Below are 20,905 nucleotides of genomic sequence, written 5' to 3'. Positions count from 1 at the left end.
GTGCAGAGGTAGCACACTTTTATGTTAGCCAGCTAGCCTGGATTAGAAACCTAACCTAGCCATAAACTGTCACCCCTGGAGTGTGTTACTTTAGCAACCAGCTTACTATTTTGAGGTCAAAAGGTCAAAGGTCAACTCTGGGTCAAACTTCAAAAATTATAAATTTTCATCTGAAAAATAGTAACTTTTCGTTCTCGTGACCCAAGCTTTGATCAAGATCGTAAATTTTGTTCTTGATGAAATGGACAATTTGCTGGATCAATGGCAACCTCTTTTTGGGGAGGGTGGGGGGGGGGGGGAGTGGGGTGGGGGAGATGTATGCAAGCCAGCCGTTCCTTAGCAACCATTTCGTTGGAGTGCTTAAGCCACTTAGTGAGCACTCTACAAGCTGCTTGGTAATGGAACACACATGGTGTTTCGCAGGCAAAGCAATTCATCAGTGCGAGCCGACCCTCCGATAGACGATAAACTGGGCGCCCCGTTCACTTCCAGTAGTTGTGGATGTCGGCGAGTTATCACCGGTACCCCGAATATATTATAAATTCCTGTTACCTTCAGACTTCAGCCTGGCCAGCCGGTTCGTGAAAGACTTGGGCCATCAGAAACGTTCCCCAGCCGACCGCTATGAGCAGAGTGGGGATCATTTGTGGCCGTTAAGGGAGCAGCGGTAGAAATAATAGAGTGATCGAATGCGAATAAGACAATGAATGAATGAATGAATGAATGAATAAGCGAGTGCTAATAATGAGCTAATATTTGGAAATTTTAATCCTGGGGTTTGGGTCCACACTCCACAGCTCGGTGAGGATCCCATTAGTTTACGTTCTATTGCTTCAAATTTGAACGGGATTTTAAATGGACCGTTAAAAAACCCAAATGTTGGATACAATTAGGTGAATCCATTACGTGGTGTGGTTGGCTGGTTGCATATACACATTAACAAGGGTTACAGGTACAGCGGAGCCATTAAAGGATGTAGTGTGACGTACACAGCACATTGTGATGAAAGGAACGGTGCAAAGAGGTACGTACGACAGCAGGTGAAATGCTGCACAGATTCACGTACATACGGCAGAGCAAAGTGATCGAGAGGTGATACGCAGCACGATGCTTCGGGTACCGGTACGGACGGCAGGTGTGCGACTCGGTGCAAAGCGCAATGCAAGGTGTACGTAGTACGACGTACGTGAGTGCGTGAGAATGAGCACAGAGTGAAATTAAGGTGAGGCACAACGCAAGGATTAGGGTTGAGGTATTGAGACGGTATGTGTAGCGATCACAGGTAGAACAACAACACGCAAGTTGTGATTCCAATGCACAACAAATAAACACAGCACTACGTGAGGTGCAGCGCTCGATTAGAAGAGTCAACGGTCGGCCGAGGAGCGCAAGGTAAATCGGAAATCGTAGCCTGCAGGTGAGGCGTACAGGTGCAGTGACGAAGTGAGGCACAGATCTGAAGTAAAAATGTGGGAATTCAAGGAAGGAAAGACCAAGGAGCAAGACGTACCGGGAGCTGTTTGTGAGAAGAATGTTGGCGCGTCCGTTGTCGCTCTCGAACGATGGTCGACCTCACCCTCGCCTCCCTCACCTCCTCTCTATCTCCTCCCTCTCCCCTCGTCACTTTGACCCCGAAGCCAAAAATATCTCCCCGAAATCGCCCCCTGCTGTCCTGCAAGCGAACCCCCGTTCAGGTAAGCATCCACACGGTGTGGTCACTGTGCTCGTCTTGCTTCCGAGAGCGACGGCTCGACGAGGCTTCAGGTCTGGCGCGCATTTTATATTTCCCTTCCTTCGGGGTCATCCCTCGCACCTGTAAGTCCATGGAGCATCATCGTCGTCCGCGTCTTCAGTCACACGTCACACCTAGAAGTGCTCCCTTGTCTGCACACGCTTATTAATATTGACGGACGAGAACGATACGAGTAGACAACATTATATTAAACCCTGAACGTAGCATAATAATAATTATATATATATATATATATACACACAATATTATACAGTATATAGATACAGTATATAAATTTTAATCACGCAAGTTTAATCTGTTGTTCTATGCTTTAAATAACGTGTGTGTGTGTGTGTGTGTATGTAATTGTGTGTGTGTGTGTGTGTATGTATGTAAATAGGTGTGTGTGTCTGTATATGTGTGTGTGTGTGTGTGTGTGTGTGTGTGTGTGTGTGTGTGTGTGTGTGTGTGTGTGTGTGTGTGTGTGTGTGTGTGTGTGTGTGTGTATACAGTCACGTGAAAAAGTAAGTACACCCCATGCAAGGTTTTGACTTTTTCAACACATTTCAACATACAGCTATTTGATCTTCATTTCAACAATATTGATAGATAAAGGTGATATAATATAACAAATATCATGAAACATTTACATTTTGTAGTCCATTGTATAATTTAAATAAACATAAATGCAAATTTCGCATGTGGAAAAAGTAAGTACACCCTTGGCTCTAATAGGTGGTATTGCCCCCTTTGGCAGAAACGACCTCAAGTAGGCATTTCTTATAACTGTCTACCAGTCTCTGACATCGACTCGGAGAAATGCCCACTCCTCCATGCAGAATTCTTTCAGCTGTGCGATGTTTGAGGGGTTTCTTGCATGCACAGCTCGTTTCAAATCCCCCACATCATCTCGATGAGATTTAGATCCGGGCTTTGACTTGGCCATTCCAGAACCCTCCATTTCTTTCTTTTCAGCCATTCCTTGGTGGATTTACTGGTATGTTTAGGGTCATTGTCATGTTGCAAGGTCCACCTTCGGTTGAGCTTCAACTTTCCGACAGATGGCCTCACATTATCCTCAAGCACCCTCTGGTACAATGAAGAATTCATAGTGGATTCTATGATGGTGCGCTGCCCAGGCCCTGATGCAGCAAAGCTGCCCCAAACCATAATATTTCCACCACCATGCTTTACCGTTGGTATCAGGTTCTTGTGGTCAAATGCTGACTTTGGTTTTCGCCAAACATGTCTTCTGGTACTGTGGCCAAATAGCTCTACCTTTGACTCATCTGTCCAGAGCACATTGTTCCAGAAGTGCTGGTCTTTGCCGAGGTGTTCATTGGCAAACTTTAGTCTTGCCCTGATGTTCTTTCTGGACAGCAAAGGTTTCCTCCTGGCACACCTCCCATGTAGATCAAATTTGTGCAGCCTCTTTCTAATGGTAGACTCGTGCACTTTGACGTCAACAGTGGCAAGAGCTACCTGTAGGTCCCGTGATGACATTCTGGGGTTCTTAGAGACTTCTTTCAGCATATTGCGGTCTGCTCTCGGTCTGAACTTGCTGGGGCGGCCTGGCCTGAACAAGTTGGCAGTTGTTTGGAATGTTCTCCACTTGTAGATGATCTTCCGGACAGTCGAATGATTGATTTAAAATTGTTTGTAGATCTTTTAAAATCCCTTCCCAGACTCGTCGGCATCTGTACCCTTCTTTCTGAAGGCCTCAGAGAGCTCTTTTGATCTAGGCATGGTGACGCCGCACACTTCAACAACAAAGAGCAAACCAAACTAAATGTCTGAGGTTTAAATAAGACAGGTTCCTCCAAGATCCTCTCTAACGATGTTCGAATCATTTGCACCTGAGCTGGTGCACCTGATTCTAATTTTAGGTATTTGAAGTAGTGATAAATGTGGGGGTGTACTTACTTTTTCCACATGCGAAATTTGCATTTATGTTTATTTAAATTATACAATGGACTACAAAATGTAAATGTTTCATGATATTTGTTATATTATATCACCTTTATCTATCAATATTGTTGAAATGAAGATCAAATAGCTGTATGTTGAAATATGTTGAAAAAGTCAAAACATTACATGGGGTGTACTTACTTTTTCACGTGACTGTATGTATGTGTGTGTATGTATGTAGTGTGTGTGTGTGTGTGTGTGTGTGTGTGTGTGTGTGTGTGTGTATGTAATGGGTGTATGTGTGTGTGTGTGTGTATGTGTGTGTGTGTGTGTATGTGTGTGTGTGTGTATGTATGTAATGGGTGTATGTGTGTATGTATGTATGTAATGGGTGTATGTGTGTGTGTATGTATGTAATGGGTGTATGTGTGTGTGTATGTATGTAATGGGTGTATGTGTGTGTGTGTGTGTGTATGTATGTAATGGGTGTGTGTGTGTATGTGTATGTGTGTGTGTGTGTGTGTGTGTGTGTGTGTGTGTGTGTGTGTGTTTGTGTGTGTGTGTGTGTCATGGAAGAAGAAAACTCTGCGCGATTCAGAATGTGATTAGATTTAATAATTGTAATGAGTTTTCTCCTGTAGAAAGAAACTCTTATCCTCTGTCTCTACCATGGCCTTTCTCGACTACAAACCATGCAATGGTAACTCCACAGCAAAGTCATGAACGACATGAGTAGGCAAAATAAGTTAATTAATAAATATACCATTCATTCGATATTACTACTACTTCCACTGCTATTACCACTACTATTACCACCACTACTACTGCTGCTGCTGCTTTAACGGCTCTAATTATTCGCACTTTCTTAAGGAGTTGTCCGAAGAACGTCTTTTGGGAAAAGTCTTTCACGAACCTACTGGCCAAGCTGAATGTGACAGGAATTTGTAATTTGGTCAGGATGCCTTGGTGAAGGACACCATAAGATCTTTAACGTCCACAAACTAGTGCCGGCAGATGGGACGTCCAGTTCGAGGGGACGATGCACACATTCATATTGTAACGGGGAACTTGTGAGTCCCTAACCATGAATGAACCGCCAGATGAATAGGGGACGAGAGGTCACCACGTCCGCCCGTAATTTGCATGCACGTCAGTAGAGACCAAAAGGAGGGACTGGCCCGTGATTTGGTACCGTAGCCTAAAAACTCATAATAGCTCAACTCGCTTCGCTCGTTTCACTATCATTCATTTTTAGTCTCCGATACCAAATCATAGTCCAGTCCCTCCTTTTGGTCCCTACTCCACTGCGTGGGACTGGCTTCGCCCTTTAGAGTAGATTTAAAAAAAATTATATTTATATAGTATTACAGTTAAGTTTATTGAATTTAAGAAAATCATTCATAGATCCAATAAATATCTGATCATGTTTTATCTCTCTGATAAGATCCATCCTTTTAGCACAGGAATCACCATCTAAAATATTGACAAATATTACATTAGAATTTAACTCTTGGTTTAGATATCGCCGTTGAGCTAATATGAAATGATAAACCTCTCTTAATGACCTAGTCCTGGGGTATCCATACCCCTTGGGGGTATGGGGACCAAAACCTGGGGGTATAGGACTCGTAATAAATTTTAATAATAAATTGTAATAAATTCAATGAAATATCAACTTTAAATATATAATAAATATATATTTAAATATAAATATATTGTTACGGTTTTCAGAACCATCACTTGTAAATAATAATCCCTTGTCAATAATTCCCTGTAAATATTCCCATTTTCCAAAGGTCAAAGGTCACACCCTAGTTAGTCCATATTGCAACACGTAGGGCACCATAGGAACTTCTTCAGTTATTTCATTAGTATGTGTTTCAGGTAAGGCTCTGTTTCCAATAGTTTGACTCTGCATTGCATTAATCAAATAACATAGGCCCCTTTTCAAATCCCATTCATTTTGCGGCTTAGCCTCCCTCCAAATTGTATTGCGCGCCTTGGAATCTCGGTCCGACAAAAACTCCTCCCCAGAATCGATGCCGGACGGACCCAACCATCAGGAGACTGACCATCCGCACGGATAGCCGGCTTTTCGAAGCCGAGCTGTGAGAATGCATTACCGCACGAGAGGCTCAGAGTAGTGAATGGATTAGGAATAGTGATGGCGAATGGTATAGTGATGTAGAGGGATGATAAATCTACCATCCCTCACATCCATTTTTGGGGCACATGAGCAATAGGTTTATGGGGTGGCTGTGTAAACTAGCCCGGGAGGGTTAGGTTAATGTATAGGAATCTAGAAAATGACCATAGGTAACTTTAGATTCAAGTAGTGACATTGATACCGGTAGCGGGGACGTAGAATAGGTTAGATGGATGTTAACGACGTGGGAGTGCTTAGTATAAGGGGTGACTGGGAAGCACGAGTCTTAGAAGGGCAGTAGTTAGTTTAGATGATGGGGTGGGGTGACTGGGAAGCACGAGTCTTAGAAGGGCAGTAGTTAGTTTAGATGATGCTGTATGTGGAATCATTGGAGGATGTGTGTATGTAGTGTGTGTGTGTGTGTGTGTGTGTTTCAACAGATTTCAACAACATCCAATAAGTGAATTCATTTTCCCAGAACTCATTCCCCTTTCCAACCAACATTTACACCTAAGCTTCAGGAACATGCCTTGTTCCAGGTGTGTGCGCATCCACATCCTTAAATTGGCCGACCCCCATTTGTATCCCGGCTGCCCCACCACCTGGAGCATGGTTACCCCCCAAAATGACATTGCACGAACCCTTTCAATACCTGTCTAAACCTACTACCATTTAACGACGCTTCCCCATACACTGTTATGGCCCCATCTGGATTTTTCAATCTTCATTTCAATTTAAATTCAACCTGATTTCCTCCAATTCCTCCCTACAGCATCACATGCACCTGTTACAGTGAATATATTTCCCCTGCTCCCTCCCCTTACTCAGGAGCCATCATTTTGATAAAATCATTTGAAAAATAGCCAATGGCAATCCATTCTGTTCAGATTGCGTGCTCCCAACAGAATACTGGATCCCAACCTCCAACCAAGCCACTGTTTCTCCGAAACAGCTCCAATTGTTTTCTTTTTCCCCCGCACACTAGTCAGTCCAAGCCAGCATCTGTACACAAAGATATCCCAGCACGCCGTGACCTTCACACCCCCACCAAGCTAGCATTCCCAAAAACAAACCCATGTTGTCTTTTTTTCCAGTCATACAAACCAAAGTACACTTTTGTTTGCACATGTACTTTAACCACGATTTTATGAGACTCAACACCAGGACTGCTCCGTGGAGCAAGGCACCAGAGACAACTCCCCTCTCCACCTGGACTTACCCCAGGTAGAATTTGGCTACCTACAGAGAAAGTACTTGCACAACACATTTACAAACCAATTCGTCCCCTCGTTGTATTAGGGGACATCTCGAATGTTCCACCACAATTCACAGCAGGTGACCACCCACCTGCCCTTGAAGTCCTTCTCAATCATCTTTCCCACGAAAATGTAATCGATTTGTCTGACGCACCACGTCTGTTCAGCAAATTTTTGAGACACCCAAGCATGTCATAACACATGGGCTGTCCAATTCTGAAATCTCACGAAACCTTTTCTGAGGGTCAAATGTAACAGACAGACAGACCGGCAAATAGGCAGGGGCAAACCCCGAGGCCCCAGACACCATCACCACACACATACCCCGCATCACATAGGAGTATCAACATTTGTCATAGGAGTATCAGCTTAAAATATCCACCCGCTCTGATCCTCCAGAGCTGAGGAAACCAGCCAACCTGAGCCGGACAGCAAATGCCATATGTCTTCGTCTCAAATCGAGGGCAAAATTTTCACAATGGCAAACAATTAATATATTGTCCACATTCATCTTGGTCACCCCAACCCATCCTGGCTCTCCCCAAGAGCTCCGTGTCCGGACAGACAGACAGATAAACAGACCGGGTGAAACCATAACCATCCATCCTTCCGATTGGACTCAGCACACATGCCGCCCGCTCACCAGTCATGTACACTCAGCACCCATAAATGGCACACGCCAGCATCACATGTCATTCTTACCTTTATTCAACGCATTCCGCAATCCCAAGTCAAATCCCAAAACAACTTAAAACAGACGTCATCTTAAAAAATACAACTTGCCTCTGCAAGAGGGGTCTCACTAAAATCCGAAATGGAGCGAAATGGACCTCAAAATAACCAATAACTTCCCCACAGCCTTTCTAGGGAGGCGTGCTCTATCATGCAGCACCATTTACCTGGTGCACACCTTCCGCACATTCATTCCGCTCCCAGGCTTCGTTACACACCTGACCACCGCACACACTCGTCGTTCGCACACTCCATTCCAGGTGTGCATTCCTTCTCACCTGCCACAACCAACTCGTACTCCGTGCCACTCTCAGCACCTTCCCTGTGTCTTTGCACCGATGCATCTCCAAGATGCATTAGCCATTACGCAACCCATCCACACATCATTCGCCCGGTGTGAGCCACAATCCACATCACATGCCGACAGTTGAAACCTCGACCGTTTTCATCCCTCGGATGAGCGTTCGACCCACATTATCTTCTCCAATACTTTCCCCTATCCGCCTGTGGGGCAGCTTGTCTCGCATTATATGCCCTGAGACCCATATGCATTTTCATAACTAAATCATACCACCATCGCTTGCCTGGAAAGCCGTTGTCCGGCGCATTGATCAACACAAATGTGCCGATGCATCATCCAGCTGCCATTCCGCATCACATCCGTATCTCGATCTTGCAACTGCCATTCTCTATTTCATCCGCTGTAGACAACCTCATTCACCTCATTCAGAGAGACCTCATCCACACTATACATCATTCATTGTATGGACAATGGACATTGGACAAGACCAAGACTTCCTGTTGGCACCGGAAATTCATTATTGTCTTGAAATCCTACATTCAACCACGTCAATCGCCTCATTTAATATACTTCACGTTACTATCAACGTTAATTCAGCATTCCTCTTATAATTCCATTATCAAACAATGTATTCCTCATGATATTGCATGGCAGGAGTCACAGGCGACCACTATACCGACATGGCGCATAGCACACCGCATGAAGCACCTTGCTGGCAAGGCATGAACGACTCAAGTGTAGGAAAGTTGAAGTGGCCCACAATGCATTTGGGCACACATCCTCCAAGCAACCTCATAGCAGGGTTCTCCCCCGTACTCACGCATCTTCCTGTTCCATAATGCGCCTTTCTCTCCAGACGGCTCTCCCACACTCGTCCGTCTCAATCCCAACTGCACCTGTTCACAGGATTTTTGGGTCTCTCCCAATCTTCTGCTTATCTCGCCGGCCTCCATGCTAGACGGGCTGCATCCCCATGCGGCAACTCCGCACGTTATTCTTTCCCTCATCTTCAGTTTTTCATAAAGGTGCAACCACCCGATGCGGCTGGTTGCATCATTTTCTTACCTGGCTCATTTTAATCCTTTATTCGCCTGACTCGGCCACCCGAATGCGTCGAATACACGCACTCCGTCTCCAGAACTCAAATCATTCTAGTTTACTTCAGATTGAGTATTACTCCGACATACCTTAATCTCCCTTAAGATATTTAATTAACGTGCACGGAACATTTTCCCATCCATGTGCCCAGGCGGTCGCTCCCAGCGCATGGCAGCACGACCCCCATTTGCAAGAAGCAGATCGTGATGCGTACAAGGTGCAAGGAAGCGCCCCGAGGCCATCCACCGAAAAATCCTGCCTTTTAGTTTACCGCGCCGATATTTCCCTAATCCGGTCCTCCCGCGGCGCTAACTCGCGGTCAATGCTTGTATAGCGCTTCTAACTTGTCTAACTTATCACCATGCCAGGGCTTTCCTAAAGGGGTTCTCCCTTCTTAACTTAGCTTAACACTTATCCTGGCCATCCTCCTTGGGTTTCCTCCGTTAGCCCGCAGCCAATACTTTCTCTGGTTACTATCAACCCCATCAACTCCATCTTGTCTCTAGACTGCCCTGCCTGGGAAGTTCTTGGCTTTACCAAGAAGTCCCCCCTTTTTGCTAACTGACCCCCATTTCTTGGTTCATCAATAGACAACTTGTTACCCGAGCCAAATAGGCCTGTACTTACACACCAGATTCCAATTTTTGTTCGTGATCCAAGCACGGAACGACGAAATGGGAAACAGACAGCCTGGGTGAGTGAACGGAGCTCAATTTGGAAAGACCCCTCAGTATGAAAGCTCACGTTAATCGAATCAGTGCTGGCCAGCCTCTCCGCTGTCTCCACAGGGTCTGCCTCCCAAATATCGCTCAGAGTCGGATCCCACTCCTGACACCAAACTGAGGAGAATAGAACCATGTTCCACATCTTGAGTTCCTGGGATAACAAGATTTAATGATGAACCAATATCACAGCGCTGTGGAGGGTGTAAGAGTCATACCATTCACAATTGAACAGCATGGCTCCATACACTCCTAGAAAATTGGCAACCCAGAGTTTCTTTATATACACAAAATTATACAAAAAATCTCCGCTGAAAAATGAGCACGGACAAAGGAAAACTGGCTAGACATCTCCCACCGAGACCCTATCTTCTTTGGCATGAGCAAAGGGTAAGATGCGGGAGAAAGACCACTGTGACATTCTCAAAACTTATCTTCCATGCTGGCCTTTGGTCAAGGACAGACAGACGCGTTTTCACGAGGGGGTCTAACAGAGCAAGCAGTTTCACTATCTTTCTACATTCCTTGGCACAGTTGGACAATAAAACATAGTTCAAAGCAAGAGGGAACATAGTAAGCTTAATCCTTTTCACAAAGCAACCATTATTAAATGCAAACCACAATTACATAAGGCACAATAAAAGGCATGATCTCGACATACATATATACATACATATACATATATACAATATACATATACATATATACATACATATACATAAAGGTGGGCGCGATTCGGAAAATGTTAAGTCCGCTTACCGCTTATCCGCTCCGCCAGCCCGTGTAGTCCGATTCGCTTATCCGCTTCAGCGGCCGAAAATCTTAGTCCGCTTACCGCTTATCCGCTTATCCGCTTCGATTCGATTTTTTAAAAGCGCTTCGACGTTTTTAAAGCGATTTTTGACGTTTCTAAAGGGAATTTAATGCTTTTTAAGCCGAAATAGCCATTTCTAACTACTACAAAGACAAACAAAGCTTTTAAGATCAAAAATATACATTTTTATTTAAATAAAATTTATTCAAAATTTATTGAAATAAAGTTTTCCACTCGACTCTACTCTACTCTACAGTTAATTTAAATATAATTTGAATATATGCAAGTTACATTAAAGAAAAATCAATTTGCCCGTCCTTTCTTTGACAAGAGAGTCTACTAGTCAACAGACTAGCAGTCTGTTGACTAGTCCTCGTCTTCCTCCTCCACCTCGTGGGCCTTCTTGAGGATTTGGAGGTTGCCCTTCATGAAGACGAGGGCCTCGAAGTTCGGTGCAGCCAGGGCCGACCTCTTAGGCCTGAGGATGTCCGACCCGTAGCTGAACACGCGCTCGACCGAGGCAGAGCTCGGGAGCGGCGTGTTATGCCTGAGAAATAGTTACCCAAACATCAGGGAACTCGAGCGGGAAGAGATTGAGCGAGAGCCCCGGGTTCCCCCTCAGCGGCTTCCTCGACCAGTTGTTGACCTCTTCCCTGATCTTCTCCTCGAGGTTCTCCTCCTGCTGCCCCTCCTCCATGGCGAACAGGTAGTCCGTACTGCTCGAGCCGGGCTGGGGTGCTGGGACTGCTGGTTTGCGTCGCTCGTGTGCCTGTCCCTGGCACTGCCGCTGGGCTGGAGAGTCAGAAATCTCTCCATCTTGACGTTATTGCCGCTCTAGCGTCCAATAAAATATTCAGTTTTCACTTATTATTCACTTAAATAAATATTCACAATTCTAGAGTAACGGCTCAGGCTAACAGCTGATTTGGCGAATCGCGATGCGCTTTAATTTTTCGGTAGTCCGCTTACGCTTATCCGCTTCGGTTTCCGGGGGTTGTTCCGATTCGCTTATCCGCTTCGAAAACGTTAGTCCGCTGCAGCGGATAAGCGGATAAGCGGACTTTCGAAGCGGACCGCCCACCTTTGCATATACATATATACATACATACATACATATACATATATACATATATATATATATATATATATATATATATATATATACACACACACACACACACACATTATGTGGCCAAAGTATGTGGACACCCAGTCATCACACCCGTATGTGCTCGTCGAACGTCTCATTCCAAAATCATAGGCATTAATATGGAGTTTGTCCCCCCCCCCCCACCCCCCCTTGCTGCTATAACAGCCTCCACCCTTCTGGGAAGGCTTTCCACTCGATGTTGGAACATTGCTGTGGGGATTTGCTTCCATTCAGCCACAAGAGCATTCGTGAGGTCGGGCACTGATGTTGGGCGATTAGGCCTGGCTCGCAGTCGGCGTTCCAATTCATCCCAAAGGTGTTCGATGGGGTTGTGGTCAGGGCTCTGTGCAGGCCAGTCAAGTTCTTCCACACAGATCTCGACAAACCATTTCTGTATGGACTTCGCTTTGCGCACGGGGGCATTGTCATGCTGAAACAGGAAAGGGCCTTCCCCAAACTGTTGCCACAAAGTTGGAAACACACAATCATCTAGCATGTCATTGTATGCTGTAGTGTTAAGATTTCCCTTCACTGGAACTAAGGGCCCCAGCCCGAACCATGAAAAACAGCCTCAGACCATTATTCCTCCTTCACCAAACTTTACAGTTGGCACTATGCATTCAGTCAGGCAGAGTTATCCTGGCATCCACCAAACCCAGATTCGTCCGTCGGACTGCCAGGTGGTGAGGCGTGATTCATCACTCCAGAGAACACGTTTCCACTGCTCCAGAGTCCAATGACAGCGAGCTTTACACCACTCCACCCGACGCTAGGCATTGCGCATGGTGATCTTAGGCTTGTGTGCGGCTGCTCGGCCAAGGAAACCCATTTCATGAAGCTCCCGACGAACAGTTGTTGTGCTGACGTTTTCAAAGGCAGTTTGGAATGCGGTAGCGAGTGTTGTAACCGAGGACGGACGATTTTTCCGTGCTTCAGCACTCGGCAGTCCCGTTCGGTGAGCTAGTGTGGCCTACCACTTCGCGGCTGAGCTGTTGTTGCTCCTAGACGTTTCCATTTCACAATAACGGCACTTGCAGTTGACCAGGGAAGAAATTTGACGACCTGACTTGTTGGAAAGGTGGCATCCCATGACGGTGCTACGTTGAAAGGCACTGAGCTCTTCAGTTTGGCCCATTCTACTGACAATGTTTGTCTCTGGAGATTGCATGGCTGTGTGCTTGATTATATATACCTGGCAGCAATGGGTGTGGCTCAAACAGCCAAATTCACGAATTAGAAGGGGTGTCTGCATACTTTTGGGGTTGCCCCCCAAAATAGGTATTTTTTGTTTGTTTCTTCAAAGGCTTATGATTATGTTAGTATGATTCGACATGCTGCCCTGTTTTCGAGCAACCATTGAAATTGGTTTAAAATACCTTTAGTCAGTGCAGTATACTGTTTATTCCACCAGGTGAGCGCCAGAGGTATTGCCCCGATGTTTCAAACTTGTCACAAAGATACATAAACGAATAATACCGTGCACCATTACTCACTCTGCAAGCACCTTTATTACAAGCTTTGTCATGAATAACATAAATGAAAGGAACACACACATGTCTGTTGTGTCCCAACTTATCAAACTGAACGTTTTAAAAAATCCTGTCCTCGTTCGTCTAAAAGATTTGGAGGAACAAAGACCGCGTTGTTCATAAACCCTGGGTCACGTGGTTCTCTCCGAAAGAGATTAATCGGAGCAAAAATAAATAAATAATTATACACGTGAAGATCGGGACGATCAACGTGAGAGATGCAAATTAGGGGGTGGGGGCACGGTCCGTTGGTGTATTGTGACGTCAGGGTGATTGCTTGTTTGAGGTCACAATGGGAATTCTCATTTCGTGAGTTGGTGTTCCCGAGTGAGGATGTTACTTCAAGCCGCCATTTTCATTTTTGTTTCTTGGGTGACATTCCGACCATGGCAGCAGGTAAGTAGGATTGTAAGAGATAATCAGGTTTAAATACCGTTTTGTTTGATGGATTGGAAGAGCTAACATGAGGTGCGAGGTGCTGAATCCCACGTTGACTTTGTCTTGTTTTTTGATTCGAGAGGGAATTCCATTGGTCGAAATAGCCGTGGAAGGTGTGAGTGAACCATCAGGTGTGATTCAAATATTTGTTTGGTACATTTTTCATGATCAGTTTGGGACATTTTCTCAAAATATATTCTCTTATCTTCAACTGGACGATTAAATATCGGAACTGGAATGCTTTCCCTCCATTCCTTTGGAATTTCCTCTCATATAATAACAGTTAAATCGTTTATTGGACACCTGAACCTGATATTCACCGAGGCAGGTCCAGACTTCCACTGGTATCTCATGAGGTCCCACTGATTGGCCAATCCTCTCACATTGGCTATGTTATCTGAAAGCACTTTTTGGAGAAATTGAAGATTCCAAGAGTTGTCTTCAAAAATGGATTTTGTAAAATAAGCATTCTAAAATACGCCATTTCGTGTCTGTCTGTCTGTCTGATGAATGTTTGACGCCAATACATTCCGTCGTTACTTATCCAATCTCAACCAAACTTCACAGGATGACGAAGGGTTACATAATGAAGGTTGTAGCTCATTCATTTGTCCCCTTCCCCAAGGGGGGTTTCTTCCCCGAGCGTGTTCTCCCCGCCATTGCCGTCAATGGCGTTGCGTGTTGAGGTGTATATCAATGTTAAATTAGCTTTATCATGGCGTTCGTCCAAAGATGAAGATTTAATGCAGAGTTTTTCCAAATGTAGTCTCAGAAACTACATTTGCAATTCTGATGAAACTTTACCACAACCTTTATCACCTGGGTTGTACCAAAGTTTGTTCCTGGCATTTAAAAAATCGGGGTCTAAGGTGGTCTAGGGGGGGGGGGCTTGCCCCCCAAAATAGGTATTTGTTTTTTTTCTCAGAACCAACACACACGATTTTGATGAAACTTCACCACAACCTTCATCATCCGTGATGTACCAACGTTTGCTCAAAGCATTGGAAAAATTGGAGTCTGAGGAGGTACATGGGGTGGGGGAGGGAGAGGGGAGGGGGGGGGGGGGGAGGGTTGCCCCCCAAAATAGGTATTTTTTTTGTTTGTTTCTTTGAAGTCTTATGATTATGTTGGTATGATTCGACATGCTGCCCTGTCTTCTGGCAACCATTGAAATTGGTTTAAAATACCTTTAGTCAGTGCAGTATTCTGTTTATTCCACCAGGTGAGCGCCAGAGGTATTGCCCCGATGTTTCAAACTTGTCACAAAGATACATAAACGAATAATACTCACTCACTCACTGCATGCCATTACTCACTGCAAGCACCTTTATTACAAGCTTTGTCATGAATAACATAAATGAAAGGAACACACACATGTCTGTTGTGTCCCAACTTATCAAACTGAACGTTTTAAAAAATCCTGTCCTAGTTCGTCTAAAAGATTTGGAGGAACAAAGACCGCGTTGTTCATAAATACTGGGTCACGTGGTTCTCTCCGAAAGAGATTAATCGGAGCAAAAATAAATAAATAATTATACACGTGTGGATGGCGACGATCAACGTAAGAGATGCAAATTAGGGGGTGGGGGCAGGGTCCGTTGGTGTATTGTGACGTCAGGGTGATTGCTTGTTCGAGGTCACAATGGGAATTCTCATTTCGTGAGTTGGTGTTCCCGAGTGAGGATGTTACTTCAAGCCGCCATTTTCATTTTTGTTTCTTCGGTGACATTCCGACCATGGCAGCAGGTAAGTAGGATTGTAAGAGATAATCAGGTGTAAATACCGTTTTGTTTGATGGATTGGAAGAGCTAACATGAGGTGCGAGGTGCTGAATCCCACGTTGACTTTGTCTTGTTTTTTGATTCGAGAGGGAATTCGATTGGTCGAAATAGCCGTGGAAGGTGTAACTGAACCATCAGGTGTGATTCAAATATTTGTTTGGTACATTTTTCATGATCAGTTTGGTACATTTTCTCAAAATATATTCTATTATCCTCAACTGGACGATTAAATATAGGAACTGGAATGCTTTCCCTCCATTCCTTTGGAATTTCCTCTCATATAATAACAGTTAAATCGTTTATTGGACACCTGAACCTCATATTCACCGAGGTAGGTCCATACTTCCACTGGTATCTCATGAGGTCCCACTGATTGGCCAATCCTCTCACATTGGCTATGTTATCTGAAAGCACTTTTTGGAGAAATCGAAGATTCCAAGAGTTGTCTTTAAAAAGGGATTTTGAAAAATAAGCATTCTAAAATACGCCATTTCGTGTCTGTCTGTCTGATGAATGTTTGACGCCAATACATTCCGTCGTTACTTATCCAATCTCAACCAAACTTGACAGGATGACGAAGGGTTACATAATGATGGTTGTAGCTCATTCATTTGCCCCCTTCCCCAAGGGGGGTTTCTTCCCCGAGCGGGTTTTCCCCGCCATTGCCGTCAATGGGGTAAGTGTTGAGGTGTATATCAATGTTAAATTAGCTTTATCATGGCGTTTGTCCGAAGAAGAAGATTTAATGTGGAGTTTTTCCAAAGACGCTTTTAATAACAAAATTAATGATAATCGCATATTGTTAATGTTATTACAAAACAATATTAATTCTAACAATCTGCCACTTCCCGAAGGCGTTTATCTTGCAGTGATAACGTGTATAAATAGCTTATCTTACTATAATTCACCAAATGTCCGTCTGTCCGTCTGTCTGTCCGTCCGTTCGAATGTACCATAAAAACTGCTGAACCGATCGCAAAGATATTTTGGGTGGATAATCCTGGGATCTCCAGGAGTAAAATAGGCTATTTAGTTTTCCCAATTTCAGCTTTGGTCTCCAGCATTCTCAGGTTTGGACTCCGCATAACATCCGCGTTCACATAATGTTCATTGTTCTCATTGTGATGATGTTGTTTTGCCGGGTGCCGCACAAACGGCTGCAACAAACGGCTGCACCGATCAGCTGCACCGATCGGACTCTGTGACCTCGGACAAAGAGCTTTTATAAGGATATGGGTTGAATCCCTGCTTGAGAGAATTCCAACCCCCTCCCCGCCATCATGGCCATCTCTGCAACTCACAATCCCACGCGATATGCGGAAAGGACGACCCAAAACCAATATAAACATCATTAAACATCATTCGTATATAAACATCATTAAAAGTCAATAATGACCTTGGGAAAAGTTCAAAGACATTTAATCTCGACATGAGAGAATTCCACATTGCTATTTGGGTGGTATATACACTAACAGATCACTGTCTCCATCGATCTTGCCAAGGCCAAAACACCTATCGGCTCAAAATCCTTTTAACTGTTCATTTGGTAGTTTTTACAATGAAGGAAACATTAACAATGTTGTTAAAAGTTTATTTTGTGATTAATTGGAGTTATGTTGTTTGGAATTAAAAAAGAGATATGCCGTGATGGTTTCTACTTTCTGAACGTGAACTTCGCGGATCGCCATATGCAGACTCGCCACGGACCCACGATCGATGTTTCTATTCGTGAACGTACCCGTTTGTTTGCGAACGGGTACGTTTTTCATGGAAGTCCTTCACGAACTTGCTGTCCATGTCTGACATGCGACTGAAGGTGCTACAGGAATGTGGAATTTATTGGTTTCATGCTTTTGCATTCGCCGTATATGCATTGCCTGTTTGCTTCTGGCCTCCCACCCGTCCGTAGCATCCACACACACGGCACACACACGTAACATCCATACGTACCGGTACACGTGATTGTGTGGAATGTGGGACATTTGGTGAATTATAGTAAGATACTGTTTAGATTTTGATGATTTGCGTGTGATATGATTTAACGGATGTTTATACGAATCGTTTAAAATAAAAAGCCTTCAATTTCTGATATTTTTGTCCCCTGTCGCACCGCGGAGCAAAAGGGGGACTATGGTTTTCCCCTCCGTCCGTGTGTGCGTACGTGTGTAAGTGAAGGACCAAATTCTAATTTGGTGTGTGGGTGCAACAAGGCATAAGGAAGAACCCAATTGAAAATTAGGTCGCCACGTCAAAATCCAAGATGGCCACCGCCATGTATGTCTGAGCCTTGACAGTGGAATCTCTTGAAAAAGAAATGAACTACTAACTTCTAATCTGGTGTGTGGGTGTATCTAGGCATAAGGAAGAACGCTATTGAAAATTGGGTCGCCACGTCAAAATCCAAGATGGCCACCGCCATGTATGTCTGAGCCTTGACAGTGGAATCTCTTGAAAAAGAAATGAACTACTAACTTCTAATCTGGTGTGTGGGTGTATCTAGGCATAAGGAAGAACGCTATTGAAAATTGGGTCGCCACGTCAAAATCCAAGATGGCCACCGCCATGTATGTCTGAACCTTGTGAGTGGAATATCTTGAAAAATAAATGAACTACTAACTTCTAATCTGGTGTGGGTGTATCTAGGCATAAGGAAGAACGCTATTGAAAATTGGGTCGCCACGTCAAAATCCAAGATGGCCGCCACCATATATATTTCTGAACCTTGTGAGCGAAATATCTTGAAAAATAAACGAACTATTAACTTCTAATCTGGTGTGTGGGTGTATCTACGCATAAGGAAGAACGCTATTGAAAATTGGGTCGCCACGTCAAAATCCAAGATGGCCGCCTTGTGTCTTCCACTTTGTCAACTCACATCACTTCACCGACGGGGGACCTAGGCGTAACGCTTGTACCTTTTCATTTGGGCCTCACAATTGAAGCCTCGCCCATAGGGCGGGTACCGTTGCAAGTAGTTATAATGGCGTTTCCGTGGGAGCAACAGCTTCTGCAGGAAGTAAAAATATTATAAACCTCAAACACATATGCTTAGCTTTTTAAACAGTCGCTAATGCTCTTTATAACACTAAAGGAAGAAATTTGGAGGAATCCCGACATCCGTGAAGTTAGGTTTACTTGCAGAACTGAGCAAAGATCTACTGTGCTCTATATAACCCACATATGCTGGGTTAATAACATGGCCCTTTCTGCCGCCACCGTGACATTTTTCGTAGCGAACTTTTGAAACTTGCTCCTGCTGTTTGATACGAAACTGAAAGGGACAAGCTCAGGTTGTGCTCCTTTACCAAGCAGCTAGCTAGCGCTGGCCAAGCCAGCCATTCCTTAACTGTTTTGGATGGAGTGCTTGCTCAAATGCTTAAACCATTTGGCGATCTCTTGACAAGAAACTTGGTAAATGAACACACACCCAATGTTCTTGAGATCCGACCATAGATCTACTGCAATCTACATACCCCAAAGAGGAATGACCCTTTTTCTGCTGCCGTAGTGAGCGGGTGTACTAGTTGTAAAAATATTGTTTAGTTTAATTTCAAATGAAATAAACATTTGTCTTGTACCTGCCCTTGTCTATTTTCCATGGATTTTCCAGAATCATGCTGTCGAGGAAGGAGTGATGCCCAAGATTTGCGATGTCGCGTTCGTCGCATCTGCCCTATTATTATTAATATGGGTAATTTCATTTGGACCATGGTGTTGGTTCAGGAAGAATAGACACCGGAAAAAGAAGCCCTGCAAGCACTGGTAAAGAACACAAGTGACTTTTCATCAATATTTACAATGCCTTCATCCAAGGGGACAAGATAGCTTGGAAATTTGAAACGAGTTACATAAAATTCTTACGAATAATCAAGTCTGACAAACGAAGGTCTGGTCCAGTGACAACAGGAGGTACCAGATCATGGACCTCCTTGAAAGGTGACATTCAGTCACCAGTCAAACCTGTCGTGGAAACATGAAATAATGTTACAATCGGCTGGACCGGGCCAGTTCCCTGTCCGAATCCCGACGAACCACGATTAAAGTGGTCATGCCGGTTCAGACGCCCCGACGAGAGTGGAGGGCTTAGATGCCTCTCCACCGCACTTTGGTGAAATGGTTGAGCCGGTAGAGCAACGTGCTGGTACGTTCCTCATGCCCAGCACTGATTGGCGGCATGAGCAGTTTTGCTGCGCCGGATGCGGGGGTACATCTTGTCTGGGACGCCAGTCGCTCCTGAACACAATCGGTCTTTTCACGGATGACCAAGAGCCATGCTGTGGCTTATGATCAGGGCAGCTCAAATCACTCGACAGAGACCCATTTACTTTGCAAAGTCTCTTAACAGGGGAGGGATAACGAAATTAATCAATGGCTGTACAATTACTATACAACTATTATAGACTACATGCATGGGGGGTCGTACGATAGGTCCATGATTAGCTAACGATAAGACCTCAAGACACACCAAGACTAGACTGAAAATACCATCGATGTGCTCGTTCGAGTACAGCAAGTCCCAGAGGGAAAGATGTGAGATGGCGGGGAGCAAGTTCGGTCTTGTGCCGAGGTCAGATCGTATTCAGGCAGGCACGATGGAGGAGAGCTGCAGGTGGGACCTCAGGAGATTACTGGCAGGACTGCAGGCTTTGGGTGGGGAAGTGCTGATGTGGCAGGATGTGTCTGAAGTGAGACCGTGCACAAAGAGAAAAGCTTCCACAACGTAGACCAAGGTGCATATCCTTCCGGCCCCCGTTTGCATTGCACCCATCTTTATCCCTTTGGTGCACGCCCCATCATATTCCGTCACTTGGCTACACCCTGTGGCACATATTGGTCGTTTAGCCATTAATCAGGGGGGAGCCCCTTCCCTGAGCCTCTTGACCCATCCTCAAGTGTTCAGGGAAAATATCTGGGACTCACCCTCCCACCAAAACCTGTGCCTGTGTGAGGCAGAATTCTCTCTTAAAACACATGTCGGACAGATGACAAAGGAAAGTACATTAATCAGGAATTTAAGGGAAAAGCAATTTTAATCCCTCAGATCGGCAGTCTGCAGCCTCCTCACTCTCTGCAGACCTGGACAAAATCACAGACTGGTCAAACAAGTGGAACATGTCTTTCAATCCTGACAAATCTCACACTCTTACGATGTCTCCGAAAAGACCGACTGGACAACCCTCCCATCTATTTTCTCAACAATCGTCTCCAAGAAGTTCTGTCACTCAAGCTTTTGGGTCTCACTATCTGCCATGATCTTTCCTGGGAAAACCACATTTCCAAGCTGGCCTCCAAAGCCAG

At 44.6% G+C, this 20,905-nt stretch overlaps 1 protein-coding gene across 1 annotated transcript in view; it reads right to left on the bottom strand.

Annotated features, from left to right (window-relative positions):
• LOC137435149 (beta-arrestin-1) overlaps window positions 1-20,204 on the bottom strand; it is a 154,716-nt gene extending 134,512 nt beyond the window's left edge. The window contains exon 1 of the mRNA XM_078784631.1: window positions 20,093-20,204. Within this exon, the coding sequence (XP_078640757.1) occupies window positions 20,093-20,095 (3 nt within the window). The 5' untranslated portion in view covers window positions 20,096-20,204. The remainder of the gene's footprint in view (window positions 1-20,092) is intronic.
• Window positions 20,205-20,905: the final 701 nt, after the last annotated feature.

This window comes from Myxine glutinosa, chromosome 9 (genome assembly GCF_964187855.1).
Source record: "Myxine glutinosa chromosome 9, kmMyxGlut1.1, whole genome shotgun sequence".
Taxonomy (NCBI): Eukaryota; Metazoa; Chordata; class Myxini; order Myxiniformes; family Myxinidae; genus Myxine; species Myxine glutinosa.
Note: the sequence above shows the minus strand (reverse complement) of the source record. Positions and strands in the feature narration are given on the sequence as shown.